Source organism: Neopsephotus bourkii, unplaced genomic scaffold, assembly GCF_033783945.1.
Source record: "Neopsephotus bourkii isolate Nb327-2 ecotype Australia unplaced genomic scaffold, CSIRO-AGI_Nbou_v1 NB_1820, whole genome shotgun sequence".
Classification (NCBI taxonomy): domain Eukaryota; kingdom Metazoa; phylum Chordata; class Aves; order Psittaciformes; family Psittacidae; genus Neopsephotus; species Neopsephotus bourkii.
Genome location: NW_026902293.1, coordinates 8,352,592 through 8,379,431, shown reverse-complemented (window position 1 = coordinate 8,379,431; position 26,840 = coordinate 8,352,592). Strand labels below are relative to the sequence as shown.

Below are 26,840 nucleotides of genomic sequence, written 5' to 3'. Positions count from 1 at the left end.
CTTTCGTACTTGGTTTGAATTATTTAAATACAATATATATGACATGGATTTCACAATAAATATTAGTAAAACAGACTTCAGATAGTAATGTTTATATAAAGTAACCTAACAAATGTAATGTTTATGTAGTAGGTAGAGCTGAAAAAAGCATTAATTTAATAATTTCTAATTTTTTTTTTGTTCTCTGATTTTTGTTTCAGAACTCATACTTCACAAGGGTGTGTATGTGTTTAGTTTTAATTATGAGTTTACTGGGAATCTGCAAAGAAATATTTCAGCTGATTCAGCAGGTAAATACATCGAGAAATAGAATTAATCAGACAGTGTGTTTGCATAACTGTGTGATATTGAAATCTTTTTTTCCCATTTAAAAAGGGAAATACCAATTTATAAAAGATTAAAAAGGAGAAGAGGATTTGAATAGTGTAGTGAGTTCAGTTGTTTAATGGTGCATGACTTCTAAATATGTATCTGTCTATCTCTCTTAAATCCTAGAAACTGAAATATTTGTTGGATTACTCCAATCTACTGGACTGGACAATTTATACAACAAGCATAATTTTTGTGTCTTCTTTATTTATTAATACACCAGCTCATTTGCAGTGGGAATGTGGAGCAATTGCTGTATATTTGTCTTGGATGAACTTCTTGCTTTATCTTCAACGGTAAAAGTTACTAACGCTTGACAATAAAATACTTTAAATATTTTCAGATATTTTTCATACCCTAAACCATGAATGATTGAGTGTGATAGCCATATATTTTATGAGGTTTTTTCAACCTATACAAGTTTCCAAGTTAGGAATTTTTTTATTACCATAGGAAATTTTTTAATCTACAACACTGTAAAGTAGTTTTCAGTGCTTTACATATAGAGAATAATAGCATGTATTTTGGCAACTGAGGAAATAAGAAGAATTATTTTTATGTTAAGCAAAGCCACCACATATGTCTTTTTAAAAATATGTTTCATTATTCTGTAAGGACTTTTGCTTAAAAAAAAAAAAAAAAGATGTGATTTACAAGAGGCCAAAGGAAGTCTTTTTATAATACCTGGAAGAAGGTAAATTCCTTTATCATTTCACAGATTAAATGGCACACCCTAATTTTCTACACCATATTGTCCATTAAAAGAATTACAAAGGAGGAAAATATTTCTTTAGTTGACACAAGGTCTATTTCTTGCTAATGATCTTGACGCTGTCACTGGTACAATAGCGTCCAAGAGCTATAGAGCGCAGGAGAGCTGGGTGGAGAGAAAAATTGTATGTGGTGCTTAAGACTAATAAACTAAACATCTTTGTTCCTGATGGTAACTGCTTTGCACAAAGGTGAGGTGTGACTGATCAGCAAAAAAGCGCTGATTTGGAGCTGTTCAGAAAATAAGGATGACAGTATGTGACAACAGTGCATATATGATCTTCTGATATATATGTACTAATCCCCAAAGTGAGTCCTGGCAGACAAACATGTCATTTGCTGATTAATTTCAGGACCATTTTAGTGTAGTTGGAATGTTTGAGAACAAATTTTGTAAACAGAGTTAATGTCAGAGTGAGATCTTTATGATACTGCCTCGGCTGGCAAATCTTGTCCTACACATGCCTGACCTTAGGTGACTTGTGAATGGGCATGTCCTCCCTGCTGTGTGCTGTATGCAAAATGGGGATTGAACCTAAATAGTAAAAAATAAATTAATGATTGACCAACATCCCTTTTTCTGCTTGATAAAATGCTTCTGTGGCCTGCATATTCTTCATTTGTATAGCAGCAGTACACATCATTTTTCTAACTCATTCAGGCCATCTCTTCTCAAAGCAACCTGTAGCTCCATTGGCTTCAATGGCTTTTGCCTAATAAGTGCCTGATAAATAGGTTTACTTTACTTCCGAATTGATCTTTTCAGCCTTGCACATAATATTTCAGGGGGAAAATCCTGTGGGGGGATTTTCTCAGTGGCTGCTATTGTAACAAAAACCAATCATCTGGTTCCTGAATCTAGCAGTGGACATAAATTCCCAAGTTCAGGTTTGGGGGAAAAAGTAACTTAATCTGCTTTATGACAATTCATGTTCTGAGATACAGTTTTTGTGTAAGCCAAGAGTGGGAGAGTTTGCCAGATGACAGGACTGTTGTTGGAAACACCAGTGTCTTAAAATTATACTGCTCCCCCTCTCTTCCTGAGAAATGTGTTTTTGTTTGCTTGTTTTCCATACTTCATAGTGCCACAAAAAGAAAAATCTCTTTATACCAGGCATGTGGCTGGTAGATAGGTCTTGATGCCAATTGTCCTTTGTTCTGGTTGCTAATTTGCTTCAAAAAGCATCAAAAAAGGGATAATTTTCTAAGGTTAGCATTCCAAGTGCAACAGTTGTAGAATATTGTACTCTCTGTGGCTATAGAGAGAGTCCATGTTGCCCATGAAAAATAGTATCTTGAAGAACTACTGCTCTGGTGCGTTAAAATATAAGATTATGTGGTTTAGGCTTGCTGCAAATAAGACCACTTGCATTGTTTTGGGTGTGAAAGTACAAGACATTTGTACCGTCTGAAAATGTCTCAGAGAGGCAAAATGTCTTTTTTCACACATGAAAAATGACATTTCTTATGCCTTAAGTAACTGTAAGGGATTCTACCTTCAGTATTTAATAGTTTAGTGGTGGACTAAACTATCTGGAATGCCAGATTAATGGTTGGACTCAATGATATTAAAGGTCTTTTCCAACCTAAACAATTCTGTGATTCTGTATCTTTTCTGTTTACTTATCATTTAGATTTGAAAACTATGGCATCTATGTTGTGATGTTCTGGGAAATTTTGAGGACGTTGATACGGATTGCTGTCGTTTTCTTTTTCCTGATATTGGCCTTTGGATTAAGTTTCTTTGTCCTTTTGGGTTCACAGGTTAGTTAAATGTCATAATTAATTTTTTATTATTATAAATATTAATTTTTATTAAAGAATCTCAAGAGGTTATTTACAGATTTCATCAGTCCATGTTTTTTCTTGATTTTGGTATTTCTTTTTGCAGCAAACGTATAGCACACCTCTGCTTTCTGTAATGAAGACATTTGCAATGATGCTGGGAGACATTAATTACCATGATGCATTCCTTGATCCATTACTAAGCAGTGAATTACCATATCCTTTCCTGAGTTACACAGTTCTCATTATATTTACCTTGCTTATTCCAATCCTTCTTATGAACTTGCTAGTAAGTAAACTATTTATTAATATATAGAAGTGGTTAAGCGCAGGTTTATATACAGTTTTAGCATATAGCTAAACATAGCATATACTTTAGTGCTGATTAGTGACATTCATTTACTATGTAACAAATTTTCAGTAACATTAAAAAGTTGCCTTTCCCTGGACTCCGTTTTCCTCCAGTTTACTGTTCTATTTTCCCACAGTTAACCATTGCAGGGTTATATTGCATATCTTTAGGTAGTAACCATAATAGAATTTGAACTGGAGCGACAATGTATTATTATGAAGTCTTGATAAAGAGAATTAGGGAACAATGATTTTTCTTCAGTCTCTTGCTGAATTATAACCTAGAGCTTGCAATATATGTTTTATTAAGAAGCCAAACTCCATATCTTTACTGAACACAAAGCAATAGTCAACTAGTATTAAAGCTAACTAATAAGCTTGACCTGACAAAAAGAAGCAGAAAAGTTGGTAATGGAGATGAAGGAGGAAAACATGTAATAAATTTTCAGCCATGTTCCATTCAACATCAATTTTATTATTTTTTTTTTAGCAAATCAAGTTTTTATATGAGCTAAGCAATAAAAATCAAACAATTCCATTTTTAAGTTATTTATTGCTGCCATGATTCTATCCAGTAAAGAGGTCAACAATTTTTTTATGTAACACCAATATTGAAGAATCAAAAAAAGAGATGTTATTCTAGACAAATCTTTGAAGTAGCTCTTTAGTGCCTTACTGGAAGATGGATAGTTGGCATTAAAAAGCTATCTACATTTCTTGATACGGATTTCCTAAATATGCACATAAGGGGCGTGTTTCCAAATTCAAGTGAAACAAAATAAATTTAACTTTAGAGTTATTTTGGATTTAAATACGAATCAGAAATACAGTTGAAATCACAGACTACAATAAAAATAGATAATTGTATCTTTCTTGGCATTTTTAGATTGGTTTGGCTGTTGGGGACATAGCTGAAGTACAGAAATACGCTGCACTCAAAAGGATTGCAATGCAGGTATGTAGCATACCACAGAAGCACCAACTATGAGAAGCAGATATCATTGTTAGAACACCACTTATTTAATTAATTGATTTATATTCCTTTGCCATCAGAGTGCTCAGGAAGGATGTTGTCTTGCAATTTCAGATAGGACTATGAAATCATTACTATTAATGTTCTGTATGTTTGACAGAATTATGGTTGTCTGCAATAGGCTTATACTATACAGCCTGTTCTTCTACATGTGTATGATCTGTATTTCTGTACCAATTTGGTAGCATCTCCTGAACAAGCACTCATGTGTAACATACTTGTTTCTACCCAGGGGAAGACTTTTCTCACAGACATTCCACTGGCATCTTAATCTATACTGACTCTGTCCTAATCTAGTAAAAGGATATAGCACAATTAAAGAGAGAAAGATTACTCGCCCATTATGATTTGGTCTTAAAACCTGTGCCTATAATAGGCCTTTTGTCTTGACTGTTTCTGCCTTGTAATTCTATACTGTGACCCACAGTGTACTAAGGAGCTATTTGAGCCATTGAACAGAAGTTAACTCAGTTTTGAAACCAGTTTAGTTATAAGAGTGCACATCTATGTATAACTCTGTTAAGACAATCAATACTGCTATGACTCAATGATTTTAGTATCTGAGCTGGACTGTTGCAATATTATACAGCAGCATAGATACTCTTGAGACTTGACATCTAATAATAGTGATTTGAATATAATGACATGATGGTTATTTTCACATGATAATATGTCTTTATCTTAAGAGAACATATTTTAAATGCAAAAATCCGTTTAGGTTAATCTTCACACCAACTTAGAGAAGAAGCTACCATTTTGGTTCTTAAGTCGGGTGGACCAGGAATCAATTACTGTATATCCGAACAGACCAAGATACTGTGGATTTATGGTAAGATGGTGAATTTTAGAGTAAAGAATTGTTACTAAAATGGGATAGAATTGACTTAACTGTGCACAGATTGCTAAGAACATCACCTTAATAAGTCTCAGTCATTAACTGACATCAGTGGAATCATGATAAGGCCTTAGCTATTGTCAGTGAAAATGATAAATCAGTTTTAGTGCATCCTAACTTATTCAGATATAATTAGTGTTTGAATTCTCAGTGATCTGTGACTTTATTAAGCAAGACAAGCTACCGAAGTTATTCAGACAGAAAACAGAGTTTCTTTTGGCATTTCTTCTTTTATTTGTTTACTTTTGATTTCAGCTGTTGTTGGTAGATGAATTTTCTTATTAAACAAATTTTGGAAAACAAACGTTTAATATACAAAAAATAACTTCATAGCTGAAACTCTTTTTGACTTTAACATTGTGTGGAGACTTAACCATTCACTTATTTGGGAGTTTTAATTTATTGTCAGACTATATTGTCTGATCTCAGTTTGGTTCCATATTTTCTTTAGAGTGTGTTCCAGTATTGCTTTGGGTGTGAGGACTCTACCACAGATGCACAGAGCACTGATACAACATTAGAACTGGAAGTTCTGAAGCAGAAATACAGGTATTCATTGTGTTATTTTACTTCTGTAAAAATAAACAAGATTACAAATATAGTGCTATTTTTTAAAGTGTTCTAAAAATCCATACTGTACCTAAAAAGTAAAATTCAGTGTATCTGGTGTCCTTAAGTAAGCTTTCTCACTATGGTAACTTAGTATTTTGTATTCTGCAATGTATTCACCTTCAAAATACTTGTGTGGTAGAGAAATATTTTTATCCCATGGCAGAGAAAGATGACAGGCTTGTTTGTTCATTAAAGTAAACTGAAGTAATGTGGAAAATGCATTTTCATTTCAGAATTAAATGTTTGTGTATGGAGGTTTTCAAGGGTTATTTTAAACTCACAATTGATGTAATTCCAATTGGTTTGCAAATACACACAATCTTTCCACTGGTCTGATGGTAAATCTCCCTCAGATTGTTTCCCCAAAAATGGATTGGTGTCCTGTTTCATCTTTGAACAGATCATCTGTTTAGAAAAGCTGGGGAAGGAGTTCTCTGTACTTACTTTTCTTATTCATCTTACCAATATATCCGTTAAGAATCACTTCAGAAAAGCTGGAGAAATCTATTCTTTCTCACTCTGTCTCATTCTCCCCTGTTCTTTTTCTCTCTCTTTTTATTCCCCCCCCCTTTTTTTCTTTAAAACTATTAAATCTTTGTCTTACTGCATAGCTTCTGATTAAGTATTTTTTTTTATTAAGTACCCAACAAGAATTGAAGGGGAGTGAAAATACACTCTACAGATGTAGGCAAACTATGGAATTTAGCAAGTCTTTTGCATCAGTAATTTTAATTATTTAAATCAATTTTTTCCAAACGACAAAGCCTGTTGTAAGCTGTATGCATATTTTTTCTATTTTCTTTTTCTTTTTCTTTTTTTTTTTAGGCTCAAAGATATATCAACACTGCTGGAAAAGCAACATGACCTCATTAAATTAATTATCCAAAAAATGGAGATAGTGTCAGAGGCTGAGGATGAAGACAGCAATGATTTGTTTCAGCACAAGTTTAGGAAAAGGCAGTTAGAACACAAGAATAGTAAATGGGATACAGTGTTAAAAGCTGTTAAAACAAATGTGCCCAACCCAAGCACAGAAAAGAACAATAGCTTCTTCTAGACATGGCTGTGATATCATGTTGTATTATCATTCTGGTTTACTTTAGGGTCACTTTTTTTCTCTTATTGTCTGTGCATAATGTTAATGTGGTACATCATGTATTCAAATATAAAAAAAGGCCAGATCCAAAAAAAAAAAAAAGGGTGCAGGTGCTCAAAACAGTATTTAAGGAGACTTAAGATGTCTACATCCAAAACTGTGATCCTGAAAGTGGCTGGCTAATCAGGAAAGTGCCTAACTCACCAGATGCCAACTTCACTGTCCTGACAGTTCCCAAGGCTTCTGCCTAGATCTGTTTCTGGATTTGGTCCGAATACTCTTAGGTCTGTACTTAATTACAGTATTTTCTGTTACAAATATTTTTAGAATTTCCAAATTTTTAGAAATTTAAACTCTAATCATTTACTATTCAGATGTTTTGGGAAAGCCAATGGGCTTTACGTAGCTTAAAGAAAAAAGTAAGTAACAAGTAAGAAACTAACCTGACAGATTGCTTGGAAGTTTTGCTGAGTAAGGACTGCAGGATCAGGCCTGAAAGGTAAGAAATGAAAAGATCATGGAATTGTAATGGAAGGGGAGGACAGTTATCTTCTGTAGGTAACTATACACAGGTCTCAGAGGGATCATTTATACTAGCATGCATACAGCAGCGATGACATGTTAAATATTAGTCATTTATAACTTGCTGCCCTTATACTGTTAATGTCATTTTGACGTTCCTGATAACCTAAAATTGACCTTGCTACTTTGATCTGCACTTTGGTTTTATTATTTATTTACTGGATATTCAGTGCATTATGTAATATACAGTAATATGTCACATAAACATAAATTAAGCTGTGTTTAAGTACCTGAGTATAATTGTTTGAAACCCAGTGCTAATAAACTAGTGAATGACTATATGTGGTTGTAACAATCTGTGGTCTGCTTTTGAATTCAGACATTCTTTAATTCTTCATGTAAAGAGCAATTATGATTCCTATTTATTTAAAAGGTAGCCACGAGAAAGTAATTCACATTGAACAGAACTTGTGCAATATTCAGAAAACACAGGAAGATGCGCTGTGTATTAGTGAGACTTGTGCCTTAAAACTGCTATGGATGGCAGTGCTGTTTAGTAAGAAAAACACTACCCCAAGTGTTTTATCCCAGTTTTGGGGCTAAATCCTTCTCTTGTAAAATAGAGAAATTAGGAGGTTATTGCTAGTTTTGCCTATTCAATTATAGTTATTAAGGTGAGCAGTTGCTTAGTATCAAGTGATGGAGCATTTGGAGTTTGTTTCTCTTCACTAGCCAGATTCATTGATAACTTTGAATCCTGTGGCATAAATCCACACCACTTGTAACTGAGATGTTTGCTGTTAAAACTGAAGTCCTGTTCTGGGTTTGCCTCCAGAATCTGCACAGGCATTTTGCATTTAAGTGTGACTGTAATAGTTGAGTTAAGTAAGTTTGAGGCAGAAAATAAGCAGTTGGCTACTCCGTTCAAATGCCAAACTGGGGGCATGGACGTAATGCATCACTGCATGACTGTGCCCACAGATATGCTCCTGGGTGCCCTAGAGGCACCATCCTGAAGTCTGCCTCTGGACCACATCTGCTGTTGAGGTCTGGTATATACCACCACTTTCACATACCCAGGTGCTAAGAAGTGCTTTGCACAGACAGTGGAGCATAATGGTGTCTCCAGTTTTCTCTTGACAATGAGGGGATAGGGAATGTGTGCTGCAAAGCATGCAGTATCTGCCACGCATGCTGCAGCAGGAGAAGCTGCAGGTTCAGGTTCGGTGCTAAGCCTAGTGTGACACAGTGAGTCAGGGAGAGAACCAGTAAGGAGAGTCAGGATCAAAAAAGTAAAATTGAAGGTAACTGTAATCATTGAAATTGCACTGTAGCCTGTAACCTCACAGCTATTCCTGTGAATAAACTGGATGGACTTCTGAGCCACCGTGCATCTGCAGCTCCCTGTGTCAAGGGCAACAAGAATGTCCACGTTCTCGGGATAAGGCTGAGCTTGAAAAAGTTAGACTTTTAATGGCAGGAAGTAATTTTAAATTCCTGACAATCTGTACGATTAACACTAGATGGCAGTGAGCGATAACATTTTTTAGTAAGTAAATTGAGCCTAAATGCATAGTTTTAATTGACAAGGAACAGCAGTACAGTTACAGCAGAAGCAAAGTAGTAAGCATTCAAGTTTTAAAGATTAAGCCTTTCAGGCCCCATTAAACAGAACTCTGAGCCATTTATACACGGCAGCTCTTCAGCCTTTCTGAACATTTAACTCACAATTTGGGAAACGCTTTCTTTCCTCCCTTCCCTCCCCTGCCCCCCTCATGCTTTGCTTCTTTTATTCATTTAGCAGCTGTCATTATGGTGGAAAATAGAGATGACCATATCCACCCTTCCCACATACACATCTGAAGCTGACCCTAATGCTGTTGCATAGCTTGCCTGCATGGTTTTGGTTTGATTTCTTTTCTGTGACTTAGCTGTCGCAGGTTCACAGCCTATCAAAATTCTTAGCAACTGCTCTTCCACATATTAGTGTGACTGGACAGCTTGGACATCCAGTGTGGGTCTAAATCCAGTGTAGGATCAGGTTTAAGAAGACAGTGCACATCATTGCATACAGAAGTGAATTTGGCAGTATCAGCAGTTCTGCCAAACTCCATGGTGTGTTATAACACCATTTGAAAGGTAAATGCACTTAGAGATTTAATGAAAAATTGCCAAATAGAAATTGTTTACTGGGTAGTTTGCACACAAGTAGGTAGTTTTAATAGATGTGGTTCTGGGCAACCTGATCTAGTTAATTGGTGTCCCTGTTAATTGCAGAGGGGTTAGACTAGATGACCTTTGGAAATCCCTTCCAACCCAAACTGTTCTATGCTTCTATGATTCTATGCTAGAACCTACCAATGCATTGGTTTAGGTAGTTACTCCTATGTGCTCCAATAGGATAGATTGGCAGAGAACTGTTAATTTCCACTGTGGTGGCAGCAGGACTATATAAATTGAGGGTAGAAGAAAATTCTGTTCATTCAGCCACCCTTGGGTGCCTACAGAGCAGGACTCTCATGATGCTGTGCAGAAAGAAAATTGGCCCATTCCTAGAAGAAAGCACGGAAGTTTAAAAAAGGTGTTTCCTGCAGTTTAAGGTAAAGATTAAGTTAGAATCCGGCCTTTCAGCTTCGCGAGGGAGCAGTTCTCAGCAGATGCAGAAAGAACAGTGGATAGAAAAGTTAAGCCACCTGTATGTTGATTAATATGCAAAGAAAACCCAATTTTGGTCAACAGTTTTTATTTGGAAAGAGAGAAGGTATTTTATCATTAGCCTATTATTACAACATTAAATTATTTATTTAACTTTCTTCGGAAATTGTCAGAGTCAGATTATTTAATGTGATAGAAATATCTGATAGATTCTGAAAACTGTAGAGCATAAGAAACTTAAGGCAACTAACCAGATTTTTCTTTAGGTTAATGCCCTTTTACCTCACTATGTCAGTAAAAGGAACCACTCAGGCTGCAATATAGTACTCATCGGTTATATCATTACATTGACTGCCCAGTTGAAGGGGTCTCACTGTGGGCAGGAGTTAGGCCCATGTTATTAGTAATGAATGGATAAAATAAAGGAGTGTAGCAAACCTTGCCCTGGAGTTCTGGACAGCGAGATACTTTTGTGGGCTTTCCTTTTGAAATGGTAAACTATAATGGCTGGCAAGTGTAAATTGGGTCTGGCATATGAACAGCAAGAGAGCTACAGTGAGACTGTGTATGAGCTGATCTGTGCCCAGGCCACTCAAGCTTAACTGAACCTGTTAAAGATGTTGACATCCTTATAGAAATGCAACCATGTCACAGTAACCATGAGATAAGGTGTTTCAGCACTTGAACAAGTAGCTCAGGCAGGGAGAAGTCTCAGCAATGGTAGGACTTGGTTTAGAAGTTAAGATGGGAAGTACTGCAAGTGGTGAGAAGCAATGCATTTTATGTCATTTCATGATTGGGAATTACATCTTAGGAAGCAAAGCAAAGTGTAAAGCTATTAATTTCAGAAATGAGTAATAATACTGTTAATATTTATTTATCCAGAGATGTGATTGCAGTCTAAATCATCAGCAGGAAACTGGGGATTGACAAAATCAGAAGGTTCAAACAGGGCAGTAACTTGGAGAAAAATGAAGAGAGAGAAACTGGGAGTAGCATTGACATTCATGTGATCAAACTAAAAAGGTCCAAAAGCCCCAAGACACCACTGGCACAGTCTAGGTACAACAGCGGTGCTCACAAGAATGTCTATGTCAGATGCATTCAGCCATGTCCTCAGATCAAGGACACAGTTAAGATTGTTTAGATTTTTAAAAGCAGAAAGCAAACTTCTCAGCTCAGTCCTCATGGTAATCCCTGGAGCTGGCAATGTGCATGGGAATGAATCAGCAAGGCAGCAAGGAAGCGATGCAATGATAGATAACTATAATGGACTTCAGGAGTTATTTCTCATTACTTAAAATGACTCACTTCCTGCAGATTTGAATTTTAACATTTATTGGCGTATTCTCCTAATCTGGGGGATAATTACAGTTGAATTAAATGTCTGAAAGTAATCACAGTTAAAAGTTACCCCTGTCACTGTTACTGTATTGTGAGGAAAGGAGCATTTTACAGGATTTGGTCTGCCTCATTTCAGTTTGAAGACTGTGTCCACATCTTGCATTCATAAAGAGCTGAAATATGATGGATTAGAATCCTAGTGAGGGAAAGGGATTCTCAAGGCCACCTTCCTAGGCTTGAAATTGTTTGTTAAAAGTGCACTGGGCATTTGAGAATCAGAGAGACCAGTTTCAGTTAGCAACATTCAGCCTCCAAGCACAGTTTTGACACTGTGGCAGTGCTCCCTCAGAAGCACTTGTTGCTCTGAGCCCTGCACCATGTGTTAAGCTTCTTCCTCCACTGCATCTGCAACCCCTTCCAGCTGTCTTTTGTGCCCACCAGGCCTCTGAAAGCCAACAGAACAAAAATGCTAAACACGGCTGGGTAAGTCCTTCAAGAACCCAAATTAAAAGGAAAATGAAGCAGGAAAGGATTACAAAGAGCATTCCAGCAAGGAATAAAAAATTAAGGAATTCAAAGATAGAGGGAAAAGACAGAGATGGATTCATGTGTTCAGCTTGGGTAGCATCCTCAGTGAAGGCACCACCACCTTTATTTTGTTGTCCTGAGAGCAAGGTATCTGTAGTAACAGGTTTTTACATATGTATATTTATATATAAATTGTATTTTAGATAAAAGATGGGAAGAAGAGAGTTCTTATCATCTAGAACATCATTTTATTTTTCTCCAATGAGATCTTTCTTTCACATACTCATGGTGATGACAGGAATATAGTATTTCAGATTCTTCATATGACTACTCCACCATGCAGGAGCAGGAGGAAATCACTCTATTCCTGGGAAATGTCAGGAACTCCTCTGGTCCATGCTGCTTAGGAAGTACAGCATCCAGAGTATTACAGGCAGAATCTATGTACACAATTCCTTCTGTACAAATAAATAACTTTATTTTTACCCATATATATATATATATACACTACATATATATTTAGTCTATGTATCGTATATGCAATATATAGTTATAAATATTATATACATAAAAAATAGATGGCAGGTATTTCATACTTGTGAAAATGGCAGTCAGTACCTGGGGCCGTGGTATACCTCCAAGAAATTCTTTACTGTGAGGGTGATGAGGCCCTGGCACAGATGCTCAGAAAAGCTGGGGCTGCCCCACCACTGGAAATGTTCGAGTCCAGGTTGCACAGGTTGCCAATTTGAATCTCAGATGTCTCTAGTAAGTTTGTAGGATGCTCTGATCTTGCTTACCTTTGGCTTTGAGAAGACCCAGGATTAGTGTTTCAAATCCATGTCTGATCTAAGTTTGGGCACCATTTCTCCCTTAAGAGAGCTAGCTGATAGTACTGTTTTGTGAGTAAGTTTCAGACACAAAGGAAAAGCTAGGGAGTTCTGCATTACTTCAGCCCTTAACTTCAACCCAATAAACACTGATAATTAATAGAGCCAGACTGATTTTGTTTCATTACAATTTGTTCCCTTGCTAGTTACAGTAATACTTTCTCAGCATGTCAAAACCTCAGTTATTTCATGTTTCTTCATTAACATTATAAAACTGGCCAAAAGATTTCACTACTTTCTTCATTCCTTCATATGACTCAAATGATATTTTGCTTTGAAAAGGTCTCAGTTATTCTGTAACTTAAGCAAATAAGTACTGGGGGGGTGTAAAAATATATGTTACAATTACATCAGATGAAACAAGACAGATGACCACAATCAGATGCCTGCACTTCAGCCTCCATCTGACCAGACAAGATGGGTCTTATGGAAGGACTGAGGGCGATCCAAAAGTCAGGCTGCTATAACCAAGGAAAAACAGCTGGAGAAGTGAAAGAGTTTCCCACAAAAATTCATTACAGGAATGTAAGGCAGAAATAAGCACTGCTTAACACTAAAGATCTTAGAAAGTGAAGGTGACTGACAGAATATATCTCTTCTGCTTCCAAGACACAGTATCATCTGTGGCCTGAGACTGGGAACCCTCCCGCTATGTGATGGTTCCTGATGTCTCTTCCTCCCTTATACGAAACCCAATTGTCACTTTCCCATCTGCCTTCACAGCAGCTGAGGTGGATCTATGATGCCTTAATCTGCCTGAAAGCAGTTGTATGATGGATGTCGCCACAGGGAGAGGTCAGGCGCAGGGTGGCCTAGAGGATGCAACCCCTGAGTACCTCTTCCTGGACAGGGCACAGCTGATGCTTCCCTTGAGGTGCACAAGCTGGGTTTCTGTGGAAAGCCCTAGGAAGTGACAATGCACTGTTAAAATAACTATTTTCTTAGCTGTATAACCTATAGACATGGTCAAAGAAGTCAAGAAAGTTCCATGTGGAGTGGTGAGTGCAAACTGGGGAGGAGGAGGTGCAAATATAAAGCATACTTGACCCAACCTGGGGGCTGTAGGCAATTATGGCTAGCTTTGAAAGGAGGGGAGACAATATGAAAGGTGCTAGAGAGAAGCTAGCTTAGAGGGCATTTGTGATCTCTTTGGGACGACAAAGTTATCAATGCTACAAGGTTTCTTGAGTTTGACTGGTGAAAGCAAAGCGTGCTGGGGGAATTCAGGATGGAGCCAATAGTCCACCACAAGGACTATGAGTCACCAGGGAGCTTTGTTTGTTTTCCAAAAGTCATAAAAGCATTTTCCACTTATCTGAATAAACACAACAATGCACAAATTATTCCTGAGAAACTCATTAAACATGTATTAATGACGCTGGAGATAAACAATGGAATCCTGGCTCCGGCATGCACATTTGCTGATGTAGAAGTCTGTTTTTTAATGCCTACAATCCTACTTTACAAAATAGCCTTTAAAAAAAAAAGAGACCAAATGATTGGTAAAGAGCTTAACTCTTGAATTATAAAACCAAGTAATATTATGTTTCCAGGCCTGTGTATATCTTTCCTATTAGGATTTAGAAGTAGTTAAAACCTAAAACCTCTGTCTAGAGAGAAGTAAAAGAGGCTGTAGAAAACAAAAATAAACATCACTTAAGCTGTGGTTTATTTCCTAGTGTATCTAAATAGTTAGGCTTGTGAAAGGTGAAGTGGTCCAGTGAGACTAAACCAAAATTAAAGCAGGGTTGGTCATTCTTAGATTCAGCACCCATAGTTGTGTCAGTCCAATTCCTGGTGCGTATGCATTGAAATGATGCTGACAGCTGATAAAAAGGGGGAATGTATACTCCTGGTTATTCTGGCCCCAGTGACAAATCCACTACTGATCTTAATGAGATCTCAGTTTCTCTCAGGTGATAATTCCTTTGGGAATCTCACCTGCAGGTGGTAATTCTTGTTCAGTGGCATGGAATGCCACATCACTATGATGGGACTCAAGCCCTCCCCCAGCCCAAGCAGCCTGCCCCAAGCCCTGCCCCATGCTTTCTAGTCCAGCTTTTCACCTGCACCCCTCAGAGTGGGATGTATTGCTGCTCTGCTGTTATACTTAGGTGGGATGAGACAGCCTTAGGATAGTTTATTTCAGATACTCCATTTGATTGGGTTTTGCAATGAGTCTTTCCTGCTTCCCTACAACATTTGCCTTTCACGTTGCTTAGGAGTTGAGAAAATGCTTGAAAGGTCTACTGATGCAGGTGACAACCCTTGTCCCTGCCTGGGGACACACATGGATGGTTGCACATTAGTTCAGGTTATCATTATTCCCAGCCCAATAAAACTTTGGAAATGCATGTGAGGTTCATATAAACCTTCCAGCAAATAATGCCAGATTTCAGAGTATGTGTGGGATGCCTGAACACACCCTGAAAACCGCCAGCAGAGTTTTGCCCTGTTACACAATCCCCCACCAAGCGCATTCTTAGATGAAGGAGCAGCAACCTCTGCTCCTTTCAAAGCAGGAGCAGACTATACGGTCCCAACAACAAGTTTCTGCTTAGTGTCTGGACCTCCATGGTAGCACAGCACTTGTTTCTCAATTTCTATCAACAAGATCATTTTCCCAGGGAAGCAAGATACACGGCATCCTGGTTGTGGCAGCATTGGTGCTGTCGTTAGTGGCATCCATCTTACATTAACATCCTCCTATCCATAATTTAAGTTGGTTGGGCTCCTTCTGGGGTTGGGTGGCAGATTTGCTTGGTTTTTGTCAGCAGAGACAGGGCACGAGCTATTCCCAAGGCACGTGTGGTGGCACACGGGCACTGCCGTTCTCCCTGTGTGCTTCCCTGGCACACAGCAGGAGGGTAAGCAGATTGTCCAGCACAAGCAGAACTTCTGGGTCTGTGAAGTACTACCAGTGCTGCCAGGGGGACACCCCTGTCTTCTCCAGCCCCATTTGCAGGGTGCACTTGGAAAACTACACAACAGGTGCTGCAGCATGACTCATATATTCCAGGACAAAAGTAGTGTAGTCTCAAGTGGCTGCCCTAATCCACTGGGAATATTCTAACCTGCTGTAGAAACAGAACTTTTACCAACTGTTTGGCTTTTGCTGATTCAGTGGCCTGTGCTCTTCCTTCAGAACACTCTCAGGATATGTATAAGGAGAATAATATGTATTCCTGAGTATTCTATGATTCTACTGTGCTATTGTTATCAAAATAAGATTTTTTCAAGATCACTTTCTACACCAGAGCCAGCAAAGCAAAGCAGTGATTGGCAAGAAATGTGTAGCAGGTGGTGCAAGTGCGGTAATGTGTGTGGTCTTTCCCAAATCAAAGCCATATGATGTTTCCTGAGTGGCTTTCAGAGTCACAGAACCTCGTGGATGCCCTTTCTGTAACATTACATGTTGGCACCTGGCAGCAGTTTTAGCATAGCTCTCAGGCACAGGAGTAAAGGGATGGTGCAGCAGCCAGCAAACCTGCCAGTGGTTCTTCATCCCCCCCCCCCCCCATATTTTCCTATTAAACTAATTAATAACTGCATAGAAGCAGCAGCATTGTAACAACTATGGCAGTGAGTCCCACAGATCATTGAAAGCAAAGACCCATTTTTACATCAGAGAGCTTGAAGTCAACTTCCAGAGGTGGCTCAATGTAGGCAGCAATTTGAAACTGATGCCCCATCCCTGGCAGTGCTCAAGGCCAGGTTGGATGGGACTTTGAACAACCTGGTCTAGTGGAAGGTGTCCCTGCCCATGGCAGGGGGTTGGAACTGGGTGATGTTTAAGGTCTCTTCTAACCCAAACCATTCTGTGATTCTATGGTTAAGGCATAGTCAATTTGATGGGCAAAGGGAAGCAAGTTCTGATGAAGAAGGAGGGAAGGACAGAAAACAGTAGCCTGTTCTTCATAACTCCTAAATTAATTCAGTTATCAGTGCAGATGAAGAGTTGCCTTAATTTCTTTCTTTGCTATAATCACCCTCACCAAGGCTCCAGGCTGTCGAAAGGCCCCCATCTCTGGACAGAGCAGTGACACCCAACACAGGGCCTCACTGTGCTCACAAGGCTTCACATGTTAATCCACAGAAGGTTAAAGCAGGCTCCAAGGGAAACCGATTTACGCTTCCTCTGGGCAGGCTAAGCAGCCAGCTGATTGTGGATGCCGAGTTAGTGACTGGGCTGTCAGCCCTCCTCCCACCCCTACTGCATCAGGCCATAACACACTGGAGGGTCTTCACTAACTGTACAAACCAACCCTTAACACATTGCCCTCTCTTTTGTAAATTCATCCTAATCTCAGGTTTGGCTGCTGAGGTGGTGCCTGGCCAGGCAGAACCTGAGCTGTGCATGCCCAGCTTCCCCAGCCACACAGCTTTGGTGTGGCAGTCTTCAGGGGCAGGTAAAAACAACTTGGATATTTCTTTGTGTGTCTCACAACCAGGGCTATTTTTTATTTCCTAGCAGTGACAGTCTTCTTGTTTACTCCTTTCTTCCTTTTCCAATTAAAAGAAGAAAAAACTCAAACCCCAAAACCACCCTCTAAAAAACAAAAGTTAAGGAATTCACCAAATACTTCACCAAATACTTCACCAAATATTTCACCAAAATAAAAGACTCCCCTGCTATAACCCATGTAAGACAATACCACTGGCCCTGAGATGCTCTTCTCCCCATCTCAGTGTTCAGGAAACCTAAGTTGGATATCTGCTAAAGAAGACAGTAGGAATAAACTATAGACTCTTACATCCTAATGCAAAAAATAAAACTCTCGAGTTTCAATTTCAGGATGCATGGATTGTGTACTTAATTATAGCAAGTGACAGCAACCTGAAAGATCTTTTCACTAGCAGGCATCATTCTTATGGGATTTCTTGTTTAAAAAAAACAACCAACCAAAGCAAAAAATCCCCAAACAAACAAACAAAACCCAACCAAAATCACTCTTAAAAGAATATAGCTTTCCTCTTCTTTAGCACCCAGGAATGTGAAAAAGCTTTGTAGATACTGCTTCATAGCATCTTCATGAGGCCACTGCTTTTAACTGCTTGATACAAGCAAGGAAACACCAGCACATGCTCACTGGAATATTTTAAAATGTTTCACAGAAAGAGTTTTTTCATCAGAAAACACTGATTAAACACAAAATATAAATCAGTATCATGAAAATCAGTATTTAAAAAACATCAATAAATTGTGAAAAGTCTGTGGTTTTATTAGTTTGAAGTCGGAAGAGGCTATAACACAGTTTTAATTACAAAGTTTTTAGCCATCAGCTTCATGGTTTTTATTTTGGGTTGAGATTTTTAGTTTGTTGTCCTGATCTGCCCTGTGAAATACAGTTTCAAAACCTGCAGCATGTTGCAGGGAGGTATATTGTGCCCACCCAGCTCTAGCTGCAGGTTCATCTGGGTTGTCCATGGGCATGGATGACTGCATTTTGGACCCCTGGCACTGGCAACCCAAATGTCACCATTCAGCTCCATGGGGCAGAGCTGTGCTTGTCTCTCTGGCCAGCCTGGGTAAGGTTTAGTCACTTGGTTTGTACTCTCCTGCTCAAACAAACGAGTGAAGATCTGAAGATAGGGCTACAGCCCAGTTCTCTGGATGGCAGTCTTAAGCCTTTCCTCCTCCAGCTAATGACTCTGGATGATTGTATCAGGGAAACCACACAGAGAAAACTCTTGTTTTGTTCTTCCTGCCAGCTCTCAGTTAACCTCCGTGCCCTTTGGATTAGCAATATAGTGAAACTGTGTGTCTATTACTTGACTTCCAAGTTGCTCTGTAATGCTCCTTTCTGGGAAAGCAAGCAGTAAGGACTGACTTTAGGGTAACTGCAGTTTGACGGATGTGGGAGGTTTTCGTGCTTGGAAAGAAGTGTTCCAATTTTCTCCTGATTACTTTTTTGTACACATGCCCAGAGATGTGGCTATGGGCCCACTTAGAGCTAATTAACAAAGAGAGTTGAGGCTTTGGGTTTTTTTAAAGAAAATTTAACCCACTCAATTATCCCCTATAGGCGTTGTAACACTGACTGACTCAGTAGTCACACACCTTTTAGTCGCAAACACAACATGGAGGAAACAGACCTTTTCCTCTCTGTTACCAGCTCCAAGCCCTGACATTAATGTTTGATTCAGAGGACAGTGCCAGCCTTAACAAACTCGCTGTCAGGAGCTCATTGGTGTCTCTGCCTTGCTTCCCCTCTGAGCTTCTCTGGCTGCCCTCTGAGTGATGCTCACTCGTCCCTGGATATCGGCCCTGCTTTCCCCTCTCTCCCCGCCCCACAGGCAACCATCCCCTCTCCTGCCTTTGTCAGAGAGCCCAGGGAGCTATTAAAACACTGTTATAAATCATAGTTATTAGCCAAGTGACTCATCTTACAGCACTGAGAAGGAATCTTTGACCTCCCGAGTGCGTGGTGTCTCGCACAGAGAGCACTGGGGTGTTGATGAGCCTTTATGGTATCCTTATCTTGCATTTCCAACAGCAAACCCGACCTGTGTTTTACTCGTGCTGTTTATATATCTAATCAAAGTGGGTCAGGAAATGTGGAAGACAGCACCAAGGCTGCCTAAGAAACATAATATTTGTCAGAGAGCATTAACTCAGCCTCTCTCTTTCAGGGAATGATAGATGAAGTGTGCCTGAAACTCTGTTTAGATTATGTGAAGTAATGCACTGGTGGTTACATTCATCCTAAGCAAATCATTTTCACTCACTTGAGCTGCCTTACAAAATTTTCCAATAACACTTTAAGCAGCCTGAAACAAAATGAAGTCTTCACGGGTCACTCATGCGGGAGTTCCTCTCAGAGCCCACTTGCACACAGACAGGTTCAGAGGGCTCTGGACCTAAAATAGAGGTGGGCCCCAGGCCAAAGCCTGGATCAGCATCGGGCCCAAAGTCTGGGAGGTGCTAGGGCTGGTGCCCATGTACATTGTGCAATATTTAAGCTGGTTTGAGCAACAGAGAGCCTGACACCAAAGAAATGACAGCAGCCCTTTATGAAACGACAGGGTGGCCTTCCTGGGGGATCTGAGAAGGTTTTGCATCTTCCTGGTCACCCAGGCCAAGACAACTGCCTGATGTCAGCTGGGGGCAACAAATGAGGGCATCTCTGTTCCTTCTAGAACCTGCTCCCTCACCCAGCTAGCATCATCCCCAGGTACTGGTCTTTGTGGGGGCACCTCAATTTGAGGACCATGACAGCTGTGGACCTGCCAGTCCCACAGCAAGGTGAGGTCTTGCATAATGGCTTTAAACCGGAAAAGGACAGGTTTAAGTTAGCTATTAGGAAGAAATTCTTCCCTGTGAGGATGGTGAGGCACTGGCACAGGTTGCCCAGAGAAGCTGTGGCTGCCCCATCCCTGGCTGTGTTCAAGGCCAGGCTGGATGGTGCTTGGAAAAACCTGGTCTAGTGGAAAGTGTCCCTGCCCATGGCAGGGGTTTGGAACTGGATAAGCTTTAAGGTCGCTTCCAACCCAAACTATTCTGTGATTCTACGATTTTATGAAAGAGGAGTAAGACAACTCGTTGAATCTTTTGTTCCCCAGGTGAGTGCAGCTCAGTTACAGCACAGGGAACCCATGCCACGCCACATGCCAGAAAAACAGGCTCTGGACTGACCTGAGCCAGCTTTGAGACCTGATCCTGCCTCTCCACAAAATGTAAAAGAAAGGGTTGGTCTAACAGACAAGAACTCAGCGTATCTCTTCTGAAGCCCAGGGAACCTTACTAGAGATTATAATTATGGCTTGCTCAATTTAATAATTACACAGGGCTATATTTCATCTGCACTCAGTGCCAATTCTAAGCTGCAGTGAAATATATTTGCTTAATATTTTTTAGGGAGGAGTGCTATAATTTTCAGGGGAGGAATGCAATTAGATGAAGCCTAACAATGTTTCTGCTAGCCAGCAGATTTTTAAAGAGTTTTGCCTTTATCTTTCTTGAAAGGAGCTTTGTTGACATCAGCTCCTGCTTTCAAACATGGTGTGGCCCCAGCAATTAGGAGTTCTGGGGATTAAGTAAAAAGTCCCTTTTAAAACTGCTCAGAAAATACTTTGAACAAGAGGGGGAAACTACTTAAGTCAGCTGCTTCTGTGCATGTCTTTTTGTGCTATGAAATATGACTTCAAAGAAAACCCTTCTGTTTCCATTTCAAGGTCTTTTTGTAAGGCAAGGAAGATAGGCAACCGGCACTGGAATGCTGCCGCTGGAAGATTTATTGGAAGTCCTGAAGGGCTCAGTAGACTGGGAAGGTAATTTTTGTATCCTACTGCACTCAAGACTGATTTAATTTTGTGTCAGTTCTGGAACTGCAACCAGAATATGAGCTGTGAGTTTATAAATTGCTCCTCCGAGTGCCTGACCTTGCAGGGGAGAGGAATCTAGAAGGAGTTGGAAGATAAAGAGATCTTGCACAGCCCATCAGATGCATTTCACTGGGTTAGTGGACCTCTCGCTTATTCGTCATTTCACCCACAAGCACTCTGGCTTTGACAGGATGCCAGTCTCTTTGCCAGTCTCCATGCCACAAGGGTGCAACTATCCGTCAGAGTATGTCTGAAATATGAACTGGAATTTTTTGAATGGAGGACACAGCTACTGCAATAACCTATGTATATAACAATTATTCTTAGGAATATCTTTTTCTTTTCATTACTGTAAAGTATATAAATCTCAAAGTGGTATTTCAAAGAAAATATTAAGGGCAGGAAATTTCATTCAAATAGCAGGAAAAATACATTAATCGGGTGATTAGATTTGGATATTCTCTGTAAGACAATGCCAGAAGTCCCATCGTATGAGTCACTTAAAAATGTATTAGACAAAGCTCTTGGGAAGGTATTTCCAAAAACAGTTTTACTTTGGCAAAAAAATAAAGAGAAAATGAGCTAATAGCACTGTAGGGTTTTTTCATTGTTCAGTTCCAGCTCAAAAAATCTATGATTCAAGTCCTGAAATGTGTATAATCTATGGAGTCCCATTAGAATTTAAGTTTCATTTCCAAAGAAAATTTGATTAGAATAAATTGCACTTTCTCAACATTAAATCACAGCTGTCCATAGGATATGAAGTACAGGGTGAGTGCCTTTAAAAAATCATTTCAATTGCCTGACATTAACATAAACCTTACACTATAATTGCAACAAATTTCATTTTTTCTACAATTGATCTTCTCAGCAGCAAGCATAGAGGACTTTAAATAACACCACACATATCAAAATAACATTGTCTAATTACAGAGGCGACTACCACCACCATGCAGAAGATCACCCATGTAGTGGATGTATGATGCAGGATAGGGACCATCAGATGGCAGCCCCTAAGCTGTGGTGGGCTAACAAGTCACATGCTACTGAATCCTACCCTAGTTTTCTCTGGTATTTTTGCTAAAAGAAAGCTAAATTATACTACAAACGTTGCCTGAATATCAACTTACCATGTAAGCACTCATTGCTGTGCAATCAGTAACGGAAAGCCAAGTGATCCATGAACTATGATGGTGAGATAGAAAAACTGAAATCCCCCTGTTACATATCAAATCAACAAAGCCTTACTGTACTATATTTAGTTCATTAATAAATGTCATCTGTGATTAGCACTGTTGGAGCTATTAGGGGAAATACATTTTAGAATCATACAATCATAGCATCATAGAATAGTTAGGATTGCAGAATACCTTAAGGTCATCCAGTTCCAACCTCCCTGCCATGGGCAAGGACACCTCACACTAGACCATGTTGCCCAACGCTCTGTCCATCCTGGCCTTGAACACTGCCAGGGATGGAGCCACTTCTTTGGGCAACCTGTTCCAATGCCTCACCAACCTCTCCAGCATGGAGATATTTTTGCAAAATGGGAAATTACCCTACAGAAGCACCAGAAAATAGCATAAATTCCATGTATTCCACTTCTTTATGGGATCACCAGGCACTGTACATCTGCAGCTATCGACCCATGATAGTCTGCCATCTTAACCTTCCTTTTTCCATTCTCCATTTTGCTTGATTTACATCATTGCTTATTGTTCCCTCACTTCTGGGGGTTTTGGCTGCAGGGATGAATGGATTATACTTTGTAACTTGTCTATTATAGCACTACCGGAGCAGTCAGTTGTTGTCCAGCGCACTGTGAAATGCTGTTGCTGTTCAAATCCCATGTGAGACAGGCTACCAGATATCATCCTGGAATCCTTTGATTTCATTTACTTTTTTTTTGCACTGCCACTGGGGAGTCTACATATCACAACAAGTAAAAAATCTCTCAAATAGTGGCTGGCTGACTTCAGCTGTGATTAGCAGTAGCAAACTGAAACGGAAATTACACATCGTTTTATCTCAAATGGGGCTGGGTGCCGTGCTTGCTCACATTAGTGCTGTGAACATATTCTCCACTTGATTCTTACACAAAGTCAAAGCTGTGTTGTTACAGTTGAATTATCAACACCATTTAGCCTGGCTGGAAGCAATTTTCCTTCCTGACACACAAGCTAAACGGAGCTGGTCACCTCTCCATAGAAGACTGAGACCCAGTCCCATCTGTGATACAGGCTTCTGTTTTCATGACAAGCATTTAATTCCAGGTGCTGACTTTGCAGGTGTCTTCTTATTTGAGAGGGTTGAGCTGTCAGGCTCTAAACCAAGAAAATGTAATTCCAGAAAAAATATCAGAGAAAGAAACAAGCCATTACCCAGTGCTCATTTAGCATTTCTCCCCATACTCCATCCCATTTTGCACCATCCAAAACGAATAAAGAGATGGAAAGCAGCTCTGAAAGTGCATGCCTGTTCAGGCAGGAGATACCTCCATTAGGGCACTTCAGAAGACAGTTGTAGTCACCTTCAGAAGATACCATGGGGCCGGACTGGGAGCACAAACTATTTTGCTGGGATGGAGCTACACCTGTAGGGCTTCAGGTGTTCACAGTTCTCACTGAGAATCCCCCTAAACCACTGTCCTATGCCTTTACAAGAAAACTGAGCGACAGAAAGGGAAAAGAAACACTATCAAGCTCACCCTCCCTACCAATGGGCTTTATCAAGACATGAGTAAATGGCCAACTGGATTTTGAAGTTGTTGCATTGCAACAGCTGCTTTAAGGACCTTTTTGTTGACCCTGGGTGTTGGGATACTTCCTTTTGGCCAGGTTATTAATAACATGCCCTAAACGAAAGTGTCAGGCATAATTTTAGCTTGGAAAAATGTTGTCTTTGCTGGATATGCAGAACCCTGAAGTACTGCAGGAAAGTCTGCAGTTGGCAGCCAAATAAAATCTGCAGGTTGTGTCTGCAGTGGCTGTCAGTGCATGACACTGACAGTTCCTTTCTGCCTGCTGGTACACAAACTTATTCCACAAAAGTGAGGTATTTTCCAGTGTCTGCCTACAGTGTCTGCAACTGGCCCATTATCAAAGCAGTAGCTGCTGCATACTCAGCTCTGAAAATGTGTCCCTAGTGAAAATCTCTTGCATCTGCAATATTAACAGGACTATCAATGCAAAAAATAAAAATACAAGAGCTTTGGACTTGTCTATTTGAACCAGCTTTGTGTGACTGCATCACAGAATAGTCATTTTTGGTTTTGTTATTCTGGAATAACTTCCATGCTTGGAGACACAGCAGCTGAGGTGTTATTTCTAATAATTTTACTGTCGTGTCTTAACATCTGAATTAATACTTCCAGTAATATTTAGATCTGTCACGCTCTAAAGAATAGGCTAAGCTAACATGTTTTTGCATGCAGCAAGATTAAAAATTATGGTGTTTAAACTGAGATATAGCTTGAAGCTAACTAAGTGTCATCTGCTATCACATTTTCTTGGCCAAATGGAAGTTTAGCAAACAGAAGACCTTTAGTAGAAGTGGCTCGGGTGGGTATCATTAAGCATTAGGCTGGTGTTGATCATACTCACCTTACATATAGAATCATAGAATAGCTTGGGTTGGAAGGAACCTTCAAAGTTCATCTAGTTCAATCTGCCTGCAATAATGAGCAGGGCCACCTTCAACTAGATCAGGTTGACCAGAGCCCCATCCAGCCTGGCCTTGAATGTCTCCAGGGGTGGTGCATCCACCACCTGTCTGGGAAACCTCTCCCATACTCCTGTGCTCTTGCAGGAGGACAAATGTGGTCTTTATTTTCAGATATGTCTGGGGGAAATGTATGCCTCTTGGGGTATTGTGTGCTTACAATCAGTAGCTGCACGGAGGACTGACATATGTGCTGAAATCTCACTGAGGCTTATGCAGAAATAAATATATTAAAATAAAAACACTTTCATGACCACAGATTGGAAGATCTTTTTCATTTTTATTCTTTTTTTTTTTTTTTTCCCAGTGTGATTCGTGTGATGTGCCTCCTGCATGAGCAATTTGCAATGTGGAGTTCTGCACACAAAGGAAAAGAAACCTGTCTTAGGGCACTTATGGCATTTTATGGAAGAGCCACCCAACTTGTCCTATTGTTACAAGTTTCCCAAGTCACCAAGTACTAAGTGTTTCCCTTCTGCTCCAAATCTAATTTCTCAGGTGCAACCTGGCATATTTGACAATAAAAGCTTGTTCTGTTAAAAAACCTGTCCGTGCTAATAAGTCCTTGAAAAATCTTTCATTTGGCTCAGTAGTATTAGGATTTCACTATTCATATATATATATTTTTTTCTTTCCAGAATATGTAAAAATACTGCGTGACGTTCTGGTTGTTTCTCCCTTTTGGCAATGCTGCTCGTTACAAGGAACTTTCCCAAGTGATTCTGATAAGTATTTAGTATTTTTGTTAAAATGAATCATGTCAGCTACCTAAAGCACAAAAAAAAAAAAAAAAAAAGGCAAACTTAAATAAATATTTCGGATGAAGGAGGGGAAACATTCTGAAAATCCTCTGTGTATTTTCCTGGGATCTGATCCTTCAGCAAGCTGAAAGACTTTTAGCTGCTCCTAACTAGATCCTATTTTGCTTTACTGCTCTTCCCTGCTGTTTATTCAAAACTGTAGGGGATTTTTGCTATACTCTTATTCAACCAGAGGATGAAAAGTCCGAGGAATGCCACGGGATTATTGTAACAGTATAATTACCTTGCAGACAGCTCTCTTCTCAACAGCTTCCAAAAGCTCTTCTATACATCTCAGTTACCCACGTAATTAATTAAACACAGCTGCAGACTAGAACAACTGTTGCAAAAAAAATGTGCTTGCCATTTTCTTTTCCTGCTCACTTGTAGGCAGCAGCAGAAGAGGAAGTCACGTAGGAACAGTTACAACAGCTCAGAACTGCCTGCTTTGCCCCATGGCCTGAAATCCTGTTAAGTGAAGTAGGAGAGGGGGCAAGAGCATCTGTGTGAAACACAGCACTTGCTGCAGCCAATTCATGCTCATAGCAGGGGTGAATCTTAAAATCGTTGCTAGTCTCATGTGACTATGTCCTGGAAATGACCTAAGGAGGAAAAGCCCTGAGGATCCTTGCCAAAACTCCTGTGTCATGTCTTTTTTACACAGTGTTAGAAATACAGTACATAAGTGGGGAAAATGGAATAACTGAAGCAGTCTGAGTTTGGAAGGGAGCTGGCTGAAAACTGGAGCAGGTGACTTTAATACTTTCAAATGTTCCTGGAAGCAACCGGTGCTAAAAAAAAAGTAATACTGGAAATGGTGCTGTCTTCTCAACTGCTAGATGTGGCAGGTTTAAAGGTGTGGAGGACTTACAATAAGTTCCATTGGGATAATTAAAGGGAAAGCAAACTGTGCAGCAAATTCACTCAAAACTGTCAAAGCTATCATGACCCATGGAAGAAAGGAACTTTGGAAAGGTATATTTTTTGTTCAAGGAAGCCAGCTATCAGGCCAGATGATTGAATGCTATATGGCAGAGTTATACAGTATAGGTAACATTAAATATGAATAGTTAACTCACAGACAAGCTAAGCAATACTGGGCAGCCATGTTATTCTTTCCTTTTAATGGGCTTTGCCAGCCAAA

General features: G+C 39.6%; 1 protein-coding gene across 2 annotated transcripts in view; it reads left to right on the top strand.

Annotated features, from left to right (window-relative positions):
• Window positions 1-7,711, top strand: part of TRPA1 (transient receptor potential cation channel subfamily A member 1) — a 36,177-nt gene extending 28,466 nt beyond the window's left edge. For both annotated transcript variants that reach the window (XM_061342979.1, XM_061342980.1), the window contains exons 20-27: window positions 201-290; window positions 496-665; window positions 2,775-2,904; window positions 3,032-3,214; window positions 4,163-4,231; window positions 5,028-5,138; window positions 5,656-5,753; window positions 6,642-7,711. In XM_061342979.1, coding sequence (XP_061198963.1) covers window positions 201-290; window positions 496-665; window positions 2,775-2,904; window positions 3,032-3,214; window positions 4,163-4,231; window positions 5,028-5,138; window positions 5,656-5,753; window positions 6,642-6,873 — 1,083 coding nt within the window. In that variant the 3' untranslated portion in view covers window positions 6,874-7,711. The remainder of the gene's footprint in view (window positions 1-200; window positions 291-495; window positions 666-2,774; window positions 2,905-3,031; window positions 3,215-4,162; window positions 4,232-5,027; window positions 5,139-5,655; window positions 5,754-6,641) is intronic.
• The last annotated feature ends 19,129 nt before the right edge of the window (window positions 7,712-26,840 follow it).